Genomic DNA, 16,091 nt, shown 5'->3' with positions numbered 1-16,091 from the left:
AGGGACACAAACACACACAGTGTACAAAACATTAGGAACACCTACACTTTCCATGACATAGACTGACCAGGTGAATCCAGGTGAAAGCTATGATCCCTTATTGATGTCACTTGTTAAATCCACTTCGATCAGTGTAGATGAAGGGGAGGAGACAGGTGGTTAAAGGAGGATTTTTAAGCCTTGAGACAATTGAAACATGGATTGTGTATATGTACAATTCATTGGGTGAATGGCCCAGACAAAAGATTTAAGTGCCTTTGAATGCTAGTCGGTGCCAGGTGCACCTGTTTGTGTCAAGAACTGCAAAGCTACTAGGTTACTCACTCGCAACAGTTTCCAGCGGGCATCAAGAATAGTCCACCACCCAAAGGACATCCAGCCAACTTGACAACTCTGGGAAGCATTGGAGTCAACATGGGCCAGCATCCCTGTGGAACGCTTTCGACACCTTGTAGAGTCCATGCCCCGATGAATTGAGGCTGTTCTGAGGGCAAAGGGGGAAGGTGTTCCTAATGTTTGGTATAGTCAGTGTATATTTCAAGTCAAATCGCAATATTTGGTTGAAAAATCACATTTAGATTTTTTGCCAATATCGTGCAGCCCTACTAACAACCTGAGCCCAGTTTTCCAGAAGCATCTTAAGGATTGAGTTCTTTCTTAGAACCATACGATCCTTACTGAGCTTTATTGCTTTGGGGAACCGGGCCTTGGTAACTTTAACTTCAGAAAGTTTTCAGACCCCTTGACCTTTTCCACATTTTGTTATGTTACAGCCTTGTTTTTTTCCCCCCTCATCAATCTACACACAATACCCCATAATGACATCACAATACCCCATAATGACATCACAATACCCCATCATGACATCACAATACCCCATAATGACAAAGTAAAAACAGTTTTTTTGTAGTAATTGTTAACAGAGCTGTGGTAACTGTTGGAGCTGTGTGGTTGTCCTTTATAGTGTCTCGGAGTGAGGAGAACTGCTTTCTGCCTAACACAAGGTTGGGACAAACAGACAGCAGCTAGAGTGTAGAAAGCATGTTTATTTATATTATGGTCATAAAAACTATAATCCAAAGTATTTAAATACACATTCAACTGGTAGGACTAAAGCCACACCAATTATGACCCTTGTCTCTTCAGAAACAGACAGAAACAGACTAATTATTTACTTTTCACTTCATAATGTGTTAAACGTGAACAAAATGTAAGCTTGCAGCAGATCGGAATAAAATGTAAAAAAAAATTGTAAACGATTGAACTCCTTTTATTCACAGCACACGTACATGTAATACAGGGTAAAAGACCTCCTCTGTGTGGCGCTCACTGCCAGGGCGTTTGTCTGCCCAGGACTCTGTTGGTGATTCTCTGCAACACAAAGGATTCAATCACTACGGTTGATTCATTCACTACGGTTGATTCATTCACTACAGTTGATTCATTCACTACGGTTGATTCATTCACTACGGTTAATTCATTCACTAGAGTTGATTCATTCACTAGAGTTGATTCATTCACTAGAGTTGATTCATTCACTAGAGTTGATTCATTCACTACGGTTGATTCATTCACTACGGTTGATTCATTCACTACGGTTGATTCATTCACTACGGTTGATTCATTCACTACGGTTGATTCATTCACTACAGTTGATTCATTCACTACGGTTAATTCATTCACTACAGCTGATTCATTCACTACGGCTGATTCATTCACTACGGTTGATTCATTCACTACGGTTGATTCATTCACTACGGTTGATTCATTCACTACGGTTGATTCATTCACTACGGTTGATTCATTCACTACGGCTGATTCATTCACTACGGTTGATTCATTCACTACGGTTGATTCATTCACTACAGTTGATTCATTCACTACGGTTGATTCATTCACTACGGTTGATTCATTCACTACGGTTGATTCATTCACTACGGTTGATTCATTCACTAGAGTTGATTAATTCACTACGGCTGATTAATTCACACTAAAGAAACTCCTAAAGAATGTAAAATACATTCTATACTAGTTTGCCAGCAGCATACCACCCTGCATACCACTGCTGGCTTGCTTCTGAAGCTAAGCAGGGTTGGTCCTGGTCAGTCCCTGGATGGGAGACCAGGTGCTGCTGGAAGTGGTGTTGGAGGGCCAGTAGGAGGCACTCTTTCCTCTGGTCTAAACAAAGATCCCAATGCCCCAGGGCAGTGATTGGGGACACTGCTCTGTGTAGGGTGCCGTCTTTCGGATGGGACGTTAAACGGGTGTCCTGACTCTCTGAGGTCATTAAAGATCCCATGGCACTTATCGTAAGAGTAGGGGTGTTAACCCCGGTGTCCTGGCTAAATTCCCAATCTGGCCCTCAACCATCACGGTCACCTAATAATCCCCAGTTTACAGTTTACAATTGGCTCATTCATCCCCCTCCTCTCCCCTGTAACTGTCCCCAGGTCGTTGCTGCAAATGAGAACGTGTTCTCAGTCAACTTACCTGGTTAAATAACGGTAAAATAAAAAAATAAAAAAAAAACATGGATACATAATATGTACATAATATTAACTTCGATACAAACAATATACTAATGCTGCTGCAGGACCCTATTCCCTATATAGTACTCTACTGTTGACCAGGGCCCTATTCCCTATATAGTACACTACTGTAGACCAGGACCCTATTCCCTATATAGTACACTACTGTTGACCAGGGCCCTATTCCCTATATAGTGCACTACTGTTGACCAGGGCCCTATTCCCTATATAGTACACTACTGTTGACCAGGGCCCTATTCCCTATATAGTACACTACTGTTGACCAGGGCCCTATTCCCTATATAGTGCACTACTGTTGACCAGGACCCTATTCCCTATATAGTACACTACTGTTGACCAGGGCCCTATTCCCTATATAGTACACTACTGTTGACCAGGGCCCTATTCCCTATATAGTGCACTACTGTTGACCAGGGCCCTATTCCCTATATAGTACACTACTGTTGACCAGGACCCTATTCCCTATATAGTACTCTACTGTTGACCAGGACCCTATTCCCTATATAGTACACTACTGATGACCAGGGCCCTATATAGTACACTACTGTTGACCAGGACCCATGCAGTAGAGTTGTGGGTTTGAACAGCCTACTACCTTGTTGTAGAGCTGAGCGTTGAGTCTGTAAGAGCGGTACTCCTCTCTCCTCTTCTCCTCCTCTCTCCTTCTCTGCACCTCTGGCAGCTGCTCATACATCCTGATGGGGAGAGAGGATGAGAGAGAGAGAGGAGGGGAAGAGAGAGATGAGAGGGGGAGGAGAGATGACAGGGGAGAGTGGAGAGGGGGGAGGAGAGATGAGAGGAGGAGGAGGAGAGATGACAGGGGAGAGAGGGGGAGGAGAGATTATGGGAGAGAGAGGAGGGGAAGAGAGAGATGGGAGGAGAGATGACAGGGGAGAGAGGGGGATACGGTGAGATAGATAAAACATGACCTGTCCAGATATAATCATGAGTATGAATCATTAGGTTGTCCAGTATATTATAATTCTATTCTGACCATCAGCAACTCTTGATTTTTCCAGCAGCACTCCTTGGCTCTATTTGAACAAACCCAAGGCAAGGCCAAGTCAAGGCCAAGTCAAGGCCAAGGCAAGGCCAAGGCAAGGCCAAGGCAAGGCCAAGGCAAAGCCAAGGCAAAGCCAAGTCAAGGCCAAGGCAAGGCCAAGGCAAGGCCAAGTCAAGGCTAAGTCAAGGCTAAGTCAAGGCTAAGTCAAGGCTAAGTCAAGTCTTAGCGCTGGAGTTCCCATCTCCACTGAGGAACTCTGGATCTCTATCAGAGTGACCATTGGGTTCTTGGTAACCTCCCTGACCAAGGCCCTTCTCTCCCGATTGCTCAGTTTGGCCGGGAGGCCAGCTCTAAGAAGAGTCTTGGTGGTTCCAAACTTCTTCCAATTAACAATGATGGAGGCCACTGTGTTCTTGGGGACCTTCAATGCTGCAGAAATGGTTTTGGTACCCTTCCCCAGATCTGTGCCTCGACACAATCCTGTCTCTGAGCTCTACGGACAATTCCTTTGACCTTATGGCTTTGTTTTTGCTCTGAAATACACTGTCAACTGTGGGACCTTTATATAGACAGGTATGTGCCTATCCAAATCATGTCCAATCATTTGGATAATACCAAAGGTGGACTCCAATCAAGTTGTAGAAACATCTCAAGGATGATCAATGGAAACAGGATCCACTTGAGCTCAATTTCAAGTCTCATAGCAAAGGGTCTGAATACTTATGTAAATAAGGTATGTGTATATTAAAAATAAAAAACTGTTTTCGCTTTGTCATTATGGGGTATTGTGTGTAGATCGCTGAGGATGTTTTATTTATTTAATCCATTTTGGAATAAGTCTGTAACGTAACAAAATGTGGAAATAGTCAAGGGGTCTGAATACTTTCCCAAATACACTGTAGATCCAGGGGTGTGTCAGAAATACTTCTGCTATGTTCAATAGCTGGAGGCGGTGGGGCGAAACGGCTGGATGTTGATTAATAAATAAATTGAATGTGACGAGGGCTTGGCCAATCAACGTGTGTCTCCAGTTCTGCAGGTTTTTGACGGTCTTTGTGTTGAGCTAGGGGCACGGAATATTCTAGTTTATCGTGGATCGATCCTACAGTTTACTAAATAGCACATACAGTAACGAGTACTGACAACAGTCAAAATGTTTGGAGTGTCGACAGTAAACATTGTCTTGAGGACTACATGTCTTTGCATATAGGCTCAGTATGCACTGCAAGGAGGCCTGTACGAACTGTGAATACTGCAGTATGCACTGCAGGTAGGCCTATGTGAACTGTGGATACTGCAGTATGCACTGCAGGGAGGCCTATGTGAACTGTGAATACTGCAGTATGCACTGCATGTAGGCCTGTACGAACTGTGAATACTGCAGTATGCACTGCAGGGAGGCCTATGTGAACTGTGGATAATGCAGAAGCATGACGGCAAAATCCTGACGAGTCGAGTAGACCATTCGGAAACGTTTATGGATAGGCTCCTGGTTAATCCATGGCAGGATAAGACACATTGCTGGTGAACCAGCTTTTTGAACCAGGTTATCTATGTATGCTGTGGGAACTTTGATCTGTCTGACCTGTGACTTACCTCCTCCTCTGTCTAGTAAAGGCTATAAGGACACGCATGACGCCCCAGAACATATCAACATTAGGTTAAGGGTCAGTTTTAGGTTTTGGATAGTTGGTTTAAGCGTCAGCTGTGTCCCTCCTGTCTGGTCTCAGTGTTAGAGTCTGCTTCTTGTTCCTGTCTGACAGCACAGGGGGAGGGTTATCTATGTTGTGTAACCTACCTCCTCCTCCTGGCCCCCCTGTTGTTAGTGTCTGCTTCCTGTTCCTGACCTGACCGTCTGATAGCACAAGAGGGGAACAGCGGAGAGGTGGGATACGAGAAAGAAACAGAAGAGAGGGGAGGGGTTACGAGAAAGAAACAGAAGAGGGGAGGGGTTACGAGAGGGAAACAGAAGAGGGGAGGGGTTACGAGAGGGAAACAGAAGAGGGGAGGGGTTACGGGAGGGAAACAGAAGAGGGGAGGGGTTACGGGAGGGAAACAGAAGAGAGGGGAGGGGTTACGGGAGGGAAACAGAAGAGGGGAGGGGTTACGAGAAAGAAACAGAAGAGAGGGGAGGGGTTACGAGAAAGAAACAGAAGAGGGGAGGGGTTACGAGAAAGAAACAGAAGAGGGGAGGGGTTACGAGAGGGAAACAGAAGAGGGGAGGGGTTACGAGAGGGAAACAGCGGAGAGGGGAGGGGTTACGAGAGGGAAACAGAAGAGAGGGATGGGGTTACGGGAGGGAAACAGAAGAGGGGAGGGGTTACGAGAGGGAAACAGAAGAGGGGAGGGGTTACGGGAGGGAAACAGAAGAGGGTAGTGGGGGGGGGGGTTACGGGAGGGAAACAGAAGAGGGGAGGGGTTACGAGAGGGAAACAGAAGAGAGGGAGGGGTTACGAGAGGGAAACAGCAGAGAGGGATGGGGTTACGGGAGGGAAACAGAAGAGGGGAGGGGTTACGAGAGAGAAACAGAAGAGGGGAGGGGTTACGAGAGGGAAACAGAGAGAGGGGTTACGAGAGGGAAACAGAAGAGGGGAGGGGTTACGAGAGGGAAACAGAAGAGGGGAGGGGTTACGAGAGGGAAACAGAAGAGGGGAGGGGTTACGAGAGGGAAACAGAAAAGGGGAGGGGTTACGAGAGGGAAACAGAAGAGGGGAGGGGTTACGAGAGGGAAACAGAAGAGGGGAGGGGTTACGAGAGGGAAACAGAAGAGGGGAGGGGTTACGAGAGGGAAACAGCAGAGAGGGATGGGGTTACGAGAGGGAAACAGCAGAGAGGGGAGGGGTTACGAGAGGGAAACAGAAGAGAGGGGAGGGGTTACGAGAGGGAAACAGAAGAGAGGGGAGGGGTTACGAGAGGGAAACAGAAGAGGGGAGGGGTTACGAGAGAGAAACAGCAGAGAGGGGAGGGGTTACGAGAGGGAAACAGCGGAGGGGAGGGGTTACGAGAGGGAAACAGCGGAGAGGGGAGGGGTTACGAGAGGGAAACAGAAGAGAGGGATGGGGTTACGAGAGGGAAACAGCGGAGAGGGGAGGGGTTACGAGAGGGAAACAGAAGAGAGGGGAGGGGTTACGAGAGGGAAACAGAAGAGGGGAGGGGTTACGAGAGAGAAACAGCAGAGAGGGGAGGGGTTACGAGAGGGAAACAGCGGAGGGGAGGGGTTACGAGAGGGAAACAGCGGAGAGGGGAGGGGTTACGAGAGGGAAACAGAAGAGAGGGATGGGGTTACGAGAGGGAAACAGAAGAGGGGAGGGGTTACGAGAGGGAAACAGAAGAGAGGGGAGGGGGAGGGGTTACGAGAGGGAAACAGAAGAGGGGAGGGGTTACGGGAGGGAAACAGAAGAGGGGAGGGGTTACGAGAGGGAAACAGAGGAGGGGAGGAGTTACGGAAGGGGAACGAACACAATGTGATACGTTTATGGAAAATAACCTGCATTTATTTCCACTTGATAATAATTAAAATGTGAGATATCCTCATTCAAAATGAAAAGCACAATGTTTAATGGTAAAAAGCCAAGCTGATTAAAGTCAACATCTATCCGGGCTTACTGTTTAGATCTCTGCACCATCTCCTTCTTTGGAACCGCTCGTTGAAACTCCGCTGTGCCTTGGGAGAGAAGACGGGACAAAATCAGCCATGTTTAACAAACCTATTGTGGTAAGTTGTTGAGTTGGTGGATACAGAAGCCTGAAGGATTGGGAGACTGAGGCTATCTGCAGGTTGGGAGACTAGGGGAGGGTTGGTATCTGCAGGTTGGGAGACTAGGGGAGGGTTGGTATCTGCAGGTTGGGAGACTAGGGGAGGGTTGGTACCTGCAGGTTGGGAGACTAGGGGGAGGGTTGGTACCTGCAGGTTGGGAGACTGGGGGAGGGTTGGTACCTGCAGGTTGGGAGACTGGGGGAGGGTTGGTACCTGCAGGTTGGGAGACTAGGGGAGGGTTGGTACCTGCAGGTTGGGAGACTAGGGGGAGGGGTGGTACCTGCAGGTTGGGAGACTAGGGGAGGGTTGGTACCTGCAGGTTGGGAGACTAGGGGAGGGTTGGTACCTGCAGGTTGGGAGACTAGGGGGAGGGTTGGTACCTGCAGGTTGGGAGACTAGCGGGAGGGTTGGTACCTGCAGGTTGGGAGACTAGGGGGAGGGTTGGTACCTGCAGGTTGGGAGACTAGGGGGAGGGTTGGTATCTGCAGGTTGGGAGACTAGGGGAGGGTTGGTACCTGCAGGTTGGGAGACTAGGGGAGGGTTGGTACCTGCAGGTTGGGAGACTAGGGGAGGGTTGGTACCTGCAGGTTGGGAGACTAGGGGGAGGGTTGGTACCTGCAGGTTGGGAGACTAGGGGGAGGGTTGGTACCTGCAGGTTGGGAGACTAGGGGAGGGTTGGTACCTGCAGGTTGGGAGACTAGGGGGAGGGTTGGTACCTGCAGGTTGGGAGACTAGGGGGAGGGTTGGTACCTGCAGGTTGGGAGACTGGGGGAGGGTTGGTATCTGCAGGTTGGGAGACTGGGGGAGGGTTGGTACCTGCAGGTTGGGAGACTGGGGGAGGGTTGGTACCTGCAGGTTGGGAGACTGGGGGAGGGTTGGTATCTGCAGGTTGGGAGACTGGGGGAGGGTTGGTACCTGCAGGTTGGGAGACTAGGGGGAGGGTTGGTACCTGCAGGTTGGGAGACTAGGGGAGGGTTGGTACCTGCAGGTTGGGAGACTAGGGGGAGGGTTGGTACCTGCAGGTTGGGAGACTAGGGGAGGGTTGGTACCTGCAGGTTGGGAGACTAGGGGAGGGTTGGTACCTGCAGGTTGGGAGACTAGGGGGAGGGTTGGTACCTGCAGGTTGGGAGACTAGCGGGAGGGTTGGTACCTGCAGGTTGGGAGACTAGCGGGAGGGTTGGTACCTGCAGGTTGGGAGACTAGGGGAGGGTTGGTACCTGCAGGTTGGGAGACTAGGGGGAGGGTTGGTACCTGCAGGTTGGGAGACTAGGGGGAGGGTTGGTACCTGCAGGTTGGGAGGCTGGGGAGGGTTGGTACCTGCAGGTTGGGAGACTAGGGGGAGGGTTGGTACCTGCAGGTTGGGAGACTGGGGGAGGGTTGGTACCTGCAGGTTGGGAGACTGGGGGAGGGTTGGTACCTGCAGGTTGGGAGACTAGGGGGAGGGTTGGTACCTGCAGGTTGGGAGACTAGGGGAGGGTTGGTACCTGCAGGTTGGGAGACTAGGGGGAGGGTTGGTACCTGCAGGTTGGGAGACTAGGGGAGGGTTGGTACCTGCAGGTTGGGAGACTAGGGGGAGGGTTGGTATCTGCAGGTTGGGAGACTAGGGGGAGGGTTGGTACCTGCAGGTTGGGAGACTGGGGGAGGGTTGGTACCTGCAGGTTGGGAGACTGGGGGAGGGTTGGTACCTGCAGGTTGGGAGACTGGGGGAGGGTTGGTACCTGCAGGTTGGGAGACTGGGGGAGGGTTGGTAGGGTTGGTACCTGCAGGTTGGGAGACTAGGGGGAGGGTTGGTACCTGCAGGTTGGGAGACTGGGGGGAGGGTTGGTACCTGCAGGTACTGGGGGGGAGGGTTGGTACCTGCAGGTTGGGAGACTAGGGGGAGGGTTGGTACCTGCAGGTTGGGAGACTGGGGGAGGGTTGGTACCTGCAGGTTGGGAGACTAGGGGAGGGTTGGTACCTGCAGGTTGGGAGACTAGGGGGAGGGTTGGTACCTGCAGGTTGGGAGACTGGGGGAGGGTTGGTACCTGCAGGTTGGGAGACTAGGGGGAGGGTTGGTACCTGCAGGTTGGGAGACTAGGGGGAGGGTTGGTACCTGCAGGTTGGGAGACTAGGGGAGGGTTGGTACCTGCAGGTTGGGAGACTAGGGGGAGGGTTGGTACCTGCAGGTTGGGAGACTAGGGGAGGGTTGGTACCTGCAGGTTGGGAGACTAGGGGGAGGGTTGGTATCTGCAGGTTGGGAGACTAGGGGGAGGGTTGGTACCTGCAGGTTGGGAGACTAGGGGGAGGGTTGGTACCTGCAGGTTGGGACAGTCTCCCTGGTCTTCTGGGTTGGTTGAAGAGCTCGTTTCTCTCTCTGCTGAAGACAACCTGTAGCTTCCTCTCCTCCACCTGCAGCACCAGACGCTTCACCCTCTCCCGAGACCGAGACACAAACTCAGGCCGACGCAGCTCCAGAGCTTCCTACAGGAGGTGAAGATGTGGAATAGGTGTCAGATCAGCTTTATAGTGTTGAAGAGGAGCAGTTTGTTTGACCTTTGACCAACAACGTAGGCAACAGACACACAGTGTGGGCAACAGACACACAGTGTGGGCAACAGACACACAGCGGGGGCAACAGACACACAGTGTGGGCAACAGACACAGTGGGGGGCAACAGACACAGTGGGGGGCAACAGACACACAGCGGGGGCAACAGACACACAGTGTGGGCAACAGACACACAGCGGGGGCAACAGACACACAGCGGGGGCAACAGACACAACAGGGAAAACAGACACAGTGTGGGCAACAGACACACAGCGGGGGCAACAGACACACAGCGGGGGCAACAGACACAACAGGGAAAACAGACACAGTGTGGGCAACAGACACACAGCGGGGGCAACAGACACAACAGGGAAAACAGACACAGTGTGGGCAACAGACACACAGCGGGGGCAACAGACACACAGCGGGGGCAACAGACACACAGCGGGGGCAACAGACACACAGCGGGGGCAACAGACACACAGCGGGGGCAACAGACACACAGTGTGGGCAACAGACACACAGCGGGGGCAACAGACACACAGCAGGGGCAACAGACACACAGCGGGGGCAACAGACACACAGCGGGGGCAACAGACACCGCGTAGGTAACAGACACAGCGGAACACAGAGTAGTGAACCAGACCTGGAGAGATATGCGGACCAGAGCGGCGGGGGCGTTGCCAGTGGGTTCAGGCCCAGGAGGCCCAGGAGGGGTGATGATGCTGTGCTTGATGTGCTGCCTCACACTGGGTCTGTCCCGGTCAGCCTCCAGCTGATTGGTCTGTAGTCTGTCTGTCAGTCTCTCCCTGACAAATCAAAGCACAGTTCTTATAACAACAACAAAAAAACTGTTCAAAGTTCTTAAACTCTACAATAGAATAATCAAGTGAGAAAAAAAACAAAAAAACAATACATTTTTAAACAAATAGTAGATTAAGATTAGACAGACCTGTCCTGTATTTGTCTCTGTCTGAGCGGTTCTCTCCAGGGCCGGGTGGTTCTGCTGTAGGGTTCAAACCAGGCCGGGCCCTGGGGAGGCTGCTGCTCCGAATTGTTCTCCTTCCTGCCCTCAGCTCTCAGGTCCTCAGCAGGGATGTGCCATGATACACCTGGAAGTAGGAAACAGACATGACGACACACCTGGAAGTAGGAAACAGACATGACGACACACCTGGAAGTAGGAAACAGACAAGACGACACACCTGGAAGTAGGAAACAGTATGGTCCGTAAAGTAGGTAGCCAGAATGGCTCATAGGAGCAAAAGCTGTTTTTGTAGCATGAGGCAGCTTGATGTAAAAATAAACACCCTGAACTATCTCCTTAATGCCGAGTGCCCTAAACTATCTCCTTAATGCCGAGTGCCCTAAACTATCTCCTTAATGCCGAGTGCCCTAAACTATCTCCTTAATGCCGAGTGCCCTAAACTATCTCCTTAATGCAGAGTGCCCTAAACTATCTCCTTAATGCCGAGTGCCAAGCAGAGACGCATCAGGTCACAATTTTTACCGTCTTTGGTATGACTCGTCCAGGGATTGAACTCATAACCTTCCAATCTCAGGGCGGACACTAACAATAAGGTTGGTAGGACTGCATGGTACTCACTTCTTATCAGACAGCGATACATGGAGATTTACACTGAGTCTACAAAACATTATGAACACCTGCTCTTTCTATGACATGGACTGACCAGGTGAATACAGATGAAAGCTATGATCCCTTATTGATGTCACCTGTTAAATCCACTTCAATCAGTGTAGATGAAGGGGAGGAGTCAGGTTAAAGAAGGATTTTTAAACCTTGAGACAATTGAGACATGGATTGTGTCTGTGTGCCATTCCGAGGGTGAATGGACAAGACAAAAGATTGAAGTGTCTTTGAATGGGATGTGGTAGTAGGTGAAAGGCGTACCGGTTTGTGTCAAGAACTGCAACGCTGCTGGGTTTTTAACACTCAACAGTTTCCTGTGTGTATGAAGAATGTTCAATCACCCAAAGGACATCCTGCCAACTTGACACAACTGTGGGGAGCATTGGAGTCAACATGGGCCAGCATCCCTGTGGAAACGCTTTCGACACCTTGTGGAGTCCATGCCCCTGACGAATTGAGGCTGTTCTGAGGACAAAATGGAGGGGGGGGACTCTGCTTATAAGACTGCTTCAAATAGTGAGGCTAGTCCAACCCCGCTGCACATTGCTCATTTCTGTCTTTGAATAATATTGTATTAGTATTGTGTTCCTGATTTGTATCGCTCCAGAGTTTAAATGTAAAACGTCACTTCTCCAAACCTTGAGGGTAGTAGGGCTTGGCAGAGGGTTGGCTCATCTTCCTCTTCCTCTGGGTTTTAGGAGGAGGGCTCCTGTCCCCCGCTCTACCCCTCTTGCTACCAGAGTGTGAGGAGGGGAGCACCCTGGCACCCCTGGCTGAGCCTGGCGAGGGGAACGTTGTGCCAACGTCACGGGTGTGGCGACGCGTTCCGTTACTCACAATCTCCAGGTCCCCTGCGGAGAGGAGAGTGAGAGATGGTTGAGTGTCCACATTAGAGCCACTCCCGCCACATCTCAATGTTTATACACTTAACAAAAAATATAAAACACAACATGTAAAAGTGTTGTAAAACATGTTTCATGAGCTGAAATAAAAGAACCCAGAAATGTTCCATACGTACAAAAAGCTTATTTCTCTCAAATTTTCTGCACAAATTTGTTTACATCCCTGTTAGTGAGCATTTCTCCTTTGTCAAAATAATCCATCCACCAGACAGGTGTGGCAAATCAAAAAGCTGATAAAACTGCATGATAGTTACACAGGTGCACCTTGTGCTGGGGACAATAAAAGGCCACTCTAAAATGTGCAGTTTTGTCACACAACACAATGCAACAGATGTCTCAAGTTGAGGGAGCGTTCAATTGGCATGCTGACTGCAGGAATGTCCACCAGAGCTGTTGCCAGAGACTTGAATGTTAATTTCTCTATGATAAGCCACCTCCAATGATGTTTTAGAGAATTTGGCAGTACGTCCAACCGGCCTCACAACCCCAGACCATGTATAACCACGCCAACCCAGGACCTCCACATCCGGCTTCTTCACCTGCAGGATCATCTGAGACCAGCCATCCGTACAGCTGATAAAAATGTTGGGTTTTCACAACTGAAAAATTTCTGCACAAACTGTCAGAAACCGTCTCAGGGAAGCTAATCTGCGTGTTCGTCATCCTCACCAGGGTCTTGACCCTGACTGCAGTTCAGCGTCGTAACTGATTTCAGTGAGCAAATGCTCACCTTCGATGGCCACTGGCACGCTGGAGAACTGTGCTGTTCACAATGAGTCCCGATTTCAACTGGGCTGATGGCAGACAGCGTGTAGGGCGTCGTAAAGAGCAGGCTGTTTGCTGATGTCAACGTTGTGAACAGAGTGCCCCATGGTGGGGTTATGGTATGGGGCAGGCATAAGCTACGGACAACAAACACAATTACATTTTATCGATGGCAATTTGAACGCACAGAGATACCGTGACGAGATCCTGAGGCCCATTGTCGTGCCATTCATCCGCCGCCATCACCTCATATTTCAGCATGATAATGCACGGCCCCATGTCGCAAGGATCTGTACACAATTCCTGGAAGCTGAAAATGTCCCAGTTCTTCCATGGCCTGCATACTCACCAGACATGTCACCCATTGAGCATGTTTGGGATGCTCTGGATCAATGTGTATGACAGCGTGTTCCAGTTCCCGCCAATATCCAGCAACTTCGCACAGCCATTGAAGAGGAGTGGGACAACATTCCACAGGCCACAATCAACAGCCTGATGAACTCTATGCAAAGGATATGTGTCACTCTGCATGAGGCAAATGATGGTCACATCAGATACTGACTGGTTTTCTGATCTACGGCCCTACCTTTTTTTTGTTTTTTTACCTCAAAGGGACAGTTGAGCTAACGTGCGCTAATGTGATTAGCATGACAGTTGTAAGTAACAGCAAACTTTCCGGGACATAGACATGTCTTATACGGGCCGAAAGCTTAAATTCATGTTACTGTAACTGCACTGTCCAATTTACAGTAGCTATTACAGTAAAAAAATACCATGCTATTGTTTGAGGAGAGTGCACAACAACAAAAAACGTATCACGTCAACTGGTTTGATACATTCACCTCTGAAGGTAAATAATGTACTTACATTCAGTAATCTGGCTCTGATGTGTCATCCTGAGGGTCCCAGAGATAAAAATGTAGCATGGTTTTGTTTGATAAAATCTAGTTTTATGTTCTACAGTTTGACCCCACTGCTGTCTCTGGCTCCATACCCACCCCTCCCGGCCATCTTGATGTGTAAAAGCTAATGATCCATCATGTATGACATTTCTGGGAGTGTGTAAACTTTAATTTTTTATTACCATAGCATTTATGTATGTTCTCTATAGTTCTCTATACTTGAAAATGTATCAATTGACCAATTCGGCACATTTGGGCAGACTTGATACAACATGTTGTCCAGTATTGCAAAGCTTCACTGGATCAATCTGAAACTTTACACACACACTGCTGCCATCTAGTGGACAAAATCTAAATTGTGCCTAAACTGCCATATTATATTATGGCCTCTTATAAAATAGAAAATGCATGTTTTTGTGTTTGTATTATCTTTACCAGATCTATTGTGTTATATTCTCCTACATTCTTTTCACATTTCCACATACTTCAAAGTGTTTCCTTTTAAATGGTACCAATAATATGCATATCCTTGCTTCAGGTCCTGAGCTACAGGCAGTTAGATTTGGGTATGTCATTTTAGGTGAAATTTGAAAAAAGGGTCAGATCCTTAATAAGAGGTGTATCTGTGACCAACAGATGTATGTCTGTATTCCCAGTCACGTAAAATTCATAGATTAAGGCCTAATTAATATATTTAAATTGACCCCCTTTAGTTACAGCCTTATTCAAAAATCTATTAAATAACCCCCCCTAATGACAAAGCTAATGACAAAGCACAAACAAGTTGTCCACATGTGATAAATGCAGTTGACAGTGTATGTCAGAGCAAAAACCAAGCCATGAGGTCAAAGGAATTGTCCATAGAGCTCCGAGACAGGATTGTGTCGAGGCACAGATCTGGGGAAGGGTACCAAAACATTTCTGCAGCATTGAAGGTCCCCAAGAACACTGTGGCCTCCATCATTCTTAAATGGAAGAAGTCACCAAGACTCTTAGAGCTGGCCGCCCGGACAAACTGAGCATTTGGGGAAGAAGGGCCTTGGTCAGGGAGGTGAACCCAATGGTCACTCTGACAGAGCTCCAGAGTTCCTCTGTGGAGATGGGAGAACTTTCCAGAAGGACAACCATCTCTGCAGCACTCCACCAACCAGGCCTTTATGGTCTGATGAAACCAAGATTGAACTCTTTGGCCTGAATGCCAAGCTGTAGACTCAAGGCTGTAATCACTGCCAAAGGTGCTTTAACAAAGTACTGAGTAAAGGGTCTGAATACGTATGTAAATGTGATTTAATTTTTTTTAATTTTTTTATATACATTTGCGAAAATTTCTAAAAACCAGTTTTTGCTTTGTCATTATGGTGTATTGTGATGTCATGGTGGGGTATTGTGATGTCATGGTGGGGTATTGTGATGTCATGGTGGGGTATTGTGATGTCATGATGGGGTATTGTGATGTCATGATGGGGTATTGTGATGTCATGATGGGGTATTGTGATGTCATGATGGGGTATTGTGTGTAGGTTGATGAGGAAAAAAACTATTTAATCCATTTTAGAATAAGGCTGTAACGTAAAACAAAATGTGTCAAGGGGTCAGAACACTTTCTGAATGCACTGTAACTCAGTAAAATATTTGAAATTGTTGCGCTTCTTATTTTGTTCAGCATACATATTATTTTCAGAACATACTGGGTTACTGACCTGCCTGTACGCCTTTGCTGACATGTCTGACTGCCTTCTTGGAGTGGGAGGGGCCACGATGCGAGGGGAGGGTGTAGGTGCTGGTTGATGATGCAGAGTCAGCTGGAACCTGAGGAGCCACAATACAGCCGATCAATATCAAAACTATAGACCATTCAATATACAGTAGAGAACAGAGCCTGAGAAAATAAACAGTTTTATAACAGAAAGAGTAGAGAGAGAGAGAGAAGGAGAGGAGATTAGAGCGAGAGGAGAAAGGAGAGAGGAGAGAGAGGAGAGAGAGGCAAGCTGGTCCTGAGGCTCTGTACACAAACAGACCCCACAGAGCCCCAGGAC

At 48.6% G+C, this 16,091-nt stretch overlaps 1 protein-coding gene across 4 annotated transcripts in view; it reads right to left on the bottom strand.

Moving 5' to 3' along the window:
* Positions 1 to 1,026: 1,026 nt before the first annotated feature.
* Positions 1,027 to 16,091, bottom strand: part of alms1 (ALMS1 centrosome and basal body associated protein) — a 55,090-nt gene continuing 40,025 nt past the window's right edge. For 3 of the 4 annotated variants that reach the window (XM_071382217.1, XM_071382221.1, XM_071382218.1), the window contains 9 exons: positions 15,756 to 15,864; positions 12,125 to 12,337; positions 10,788 to 10,947; positions 10,482 to 10,644; positions 9,604 to 9,769; positions 7,159 to 7,216; positions 5,351 to 5,407; positions 3,145 to 3,244; positions 1,027 to 1,371 (listed from right to left, as the gene is read on the bottom strand). In XM_071382217.1, coding sequence (XP_071238318.1) covers positions 1,327 to 1,371; positions 3,145 to 3,244; positions 5,351 to 5,407; positions 7,159 to 7,216; positions 9,604 to 9,769; positions 10,482 to 10,644; positions 10,788 to 10,947; positions 12,125 to 12,337; positions 15,756 to 15,864 — 1,071 coding nt within the window. In that variant the 3' untranslated portion in view covers positions 1,027 to 1,326. The remainder of the gene's footprint in view (positions 1,372 to 3,144; positions 3,245 to 5,350; positions 5,408 to 7,158; positions 7,217 to 9,603; positions 9,770 to 10,481; positions 10,645 to 10,787; positions 10,948 to 12,124; positions 12,338 to 15,755; positions 15,865 to 16,091) is intronic. The other variant, XM_071382219.1, reaches the window with a different exon arrangement.

Source organism: Salvelinus alpinus, chromosome 34 (genome assembly GCF_045679555.1).
Source record: "Salvelinus alpinus chromosome 34, SLU_Salpinus.1, whole genome shotgun sequence".
Taxonomy (NCBI): domain Eukaryota; kingdom Metazoa; phylum Chordata; class Actinopteri; order Salmoniformes; family Salmonidae; genus Salvelinus; species Salvelinus alpinus.
The sequence above is the reverse complement of the archived record's forward strand: the minus strand, read 5'-3'. Positions and strand labels throughout refer to the sequence as shown.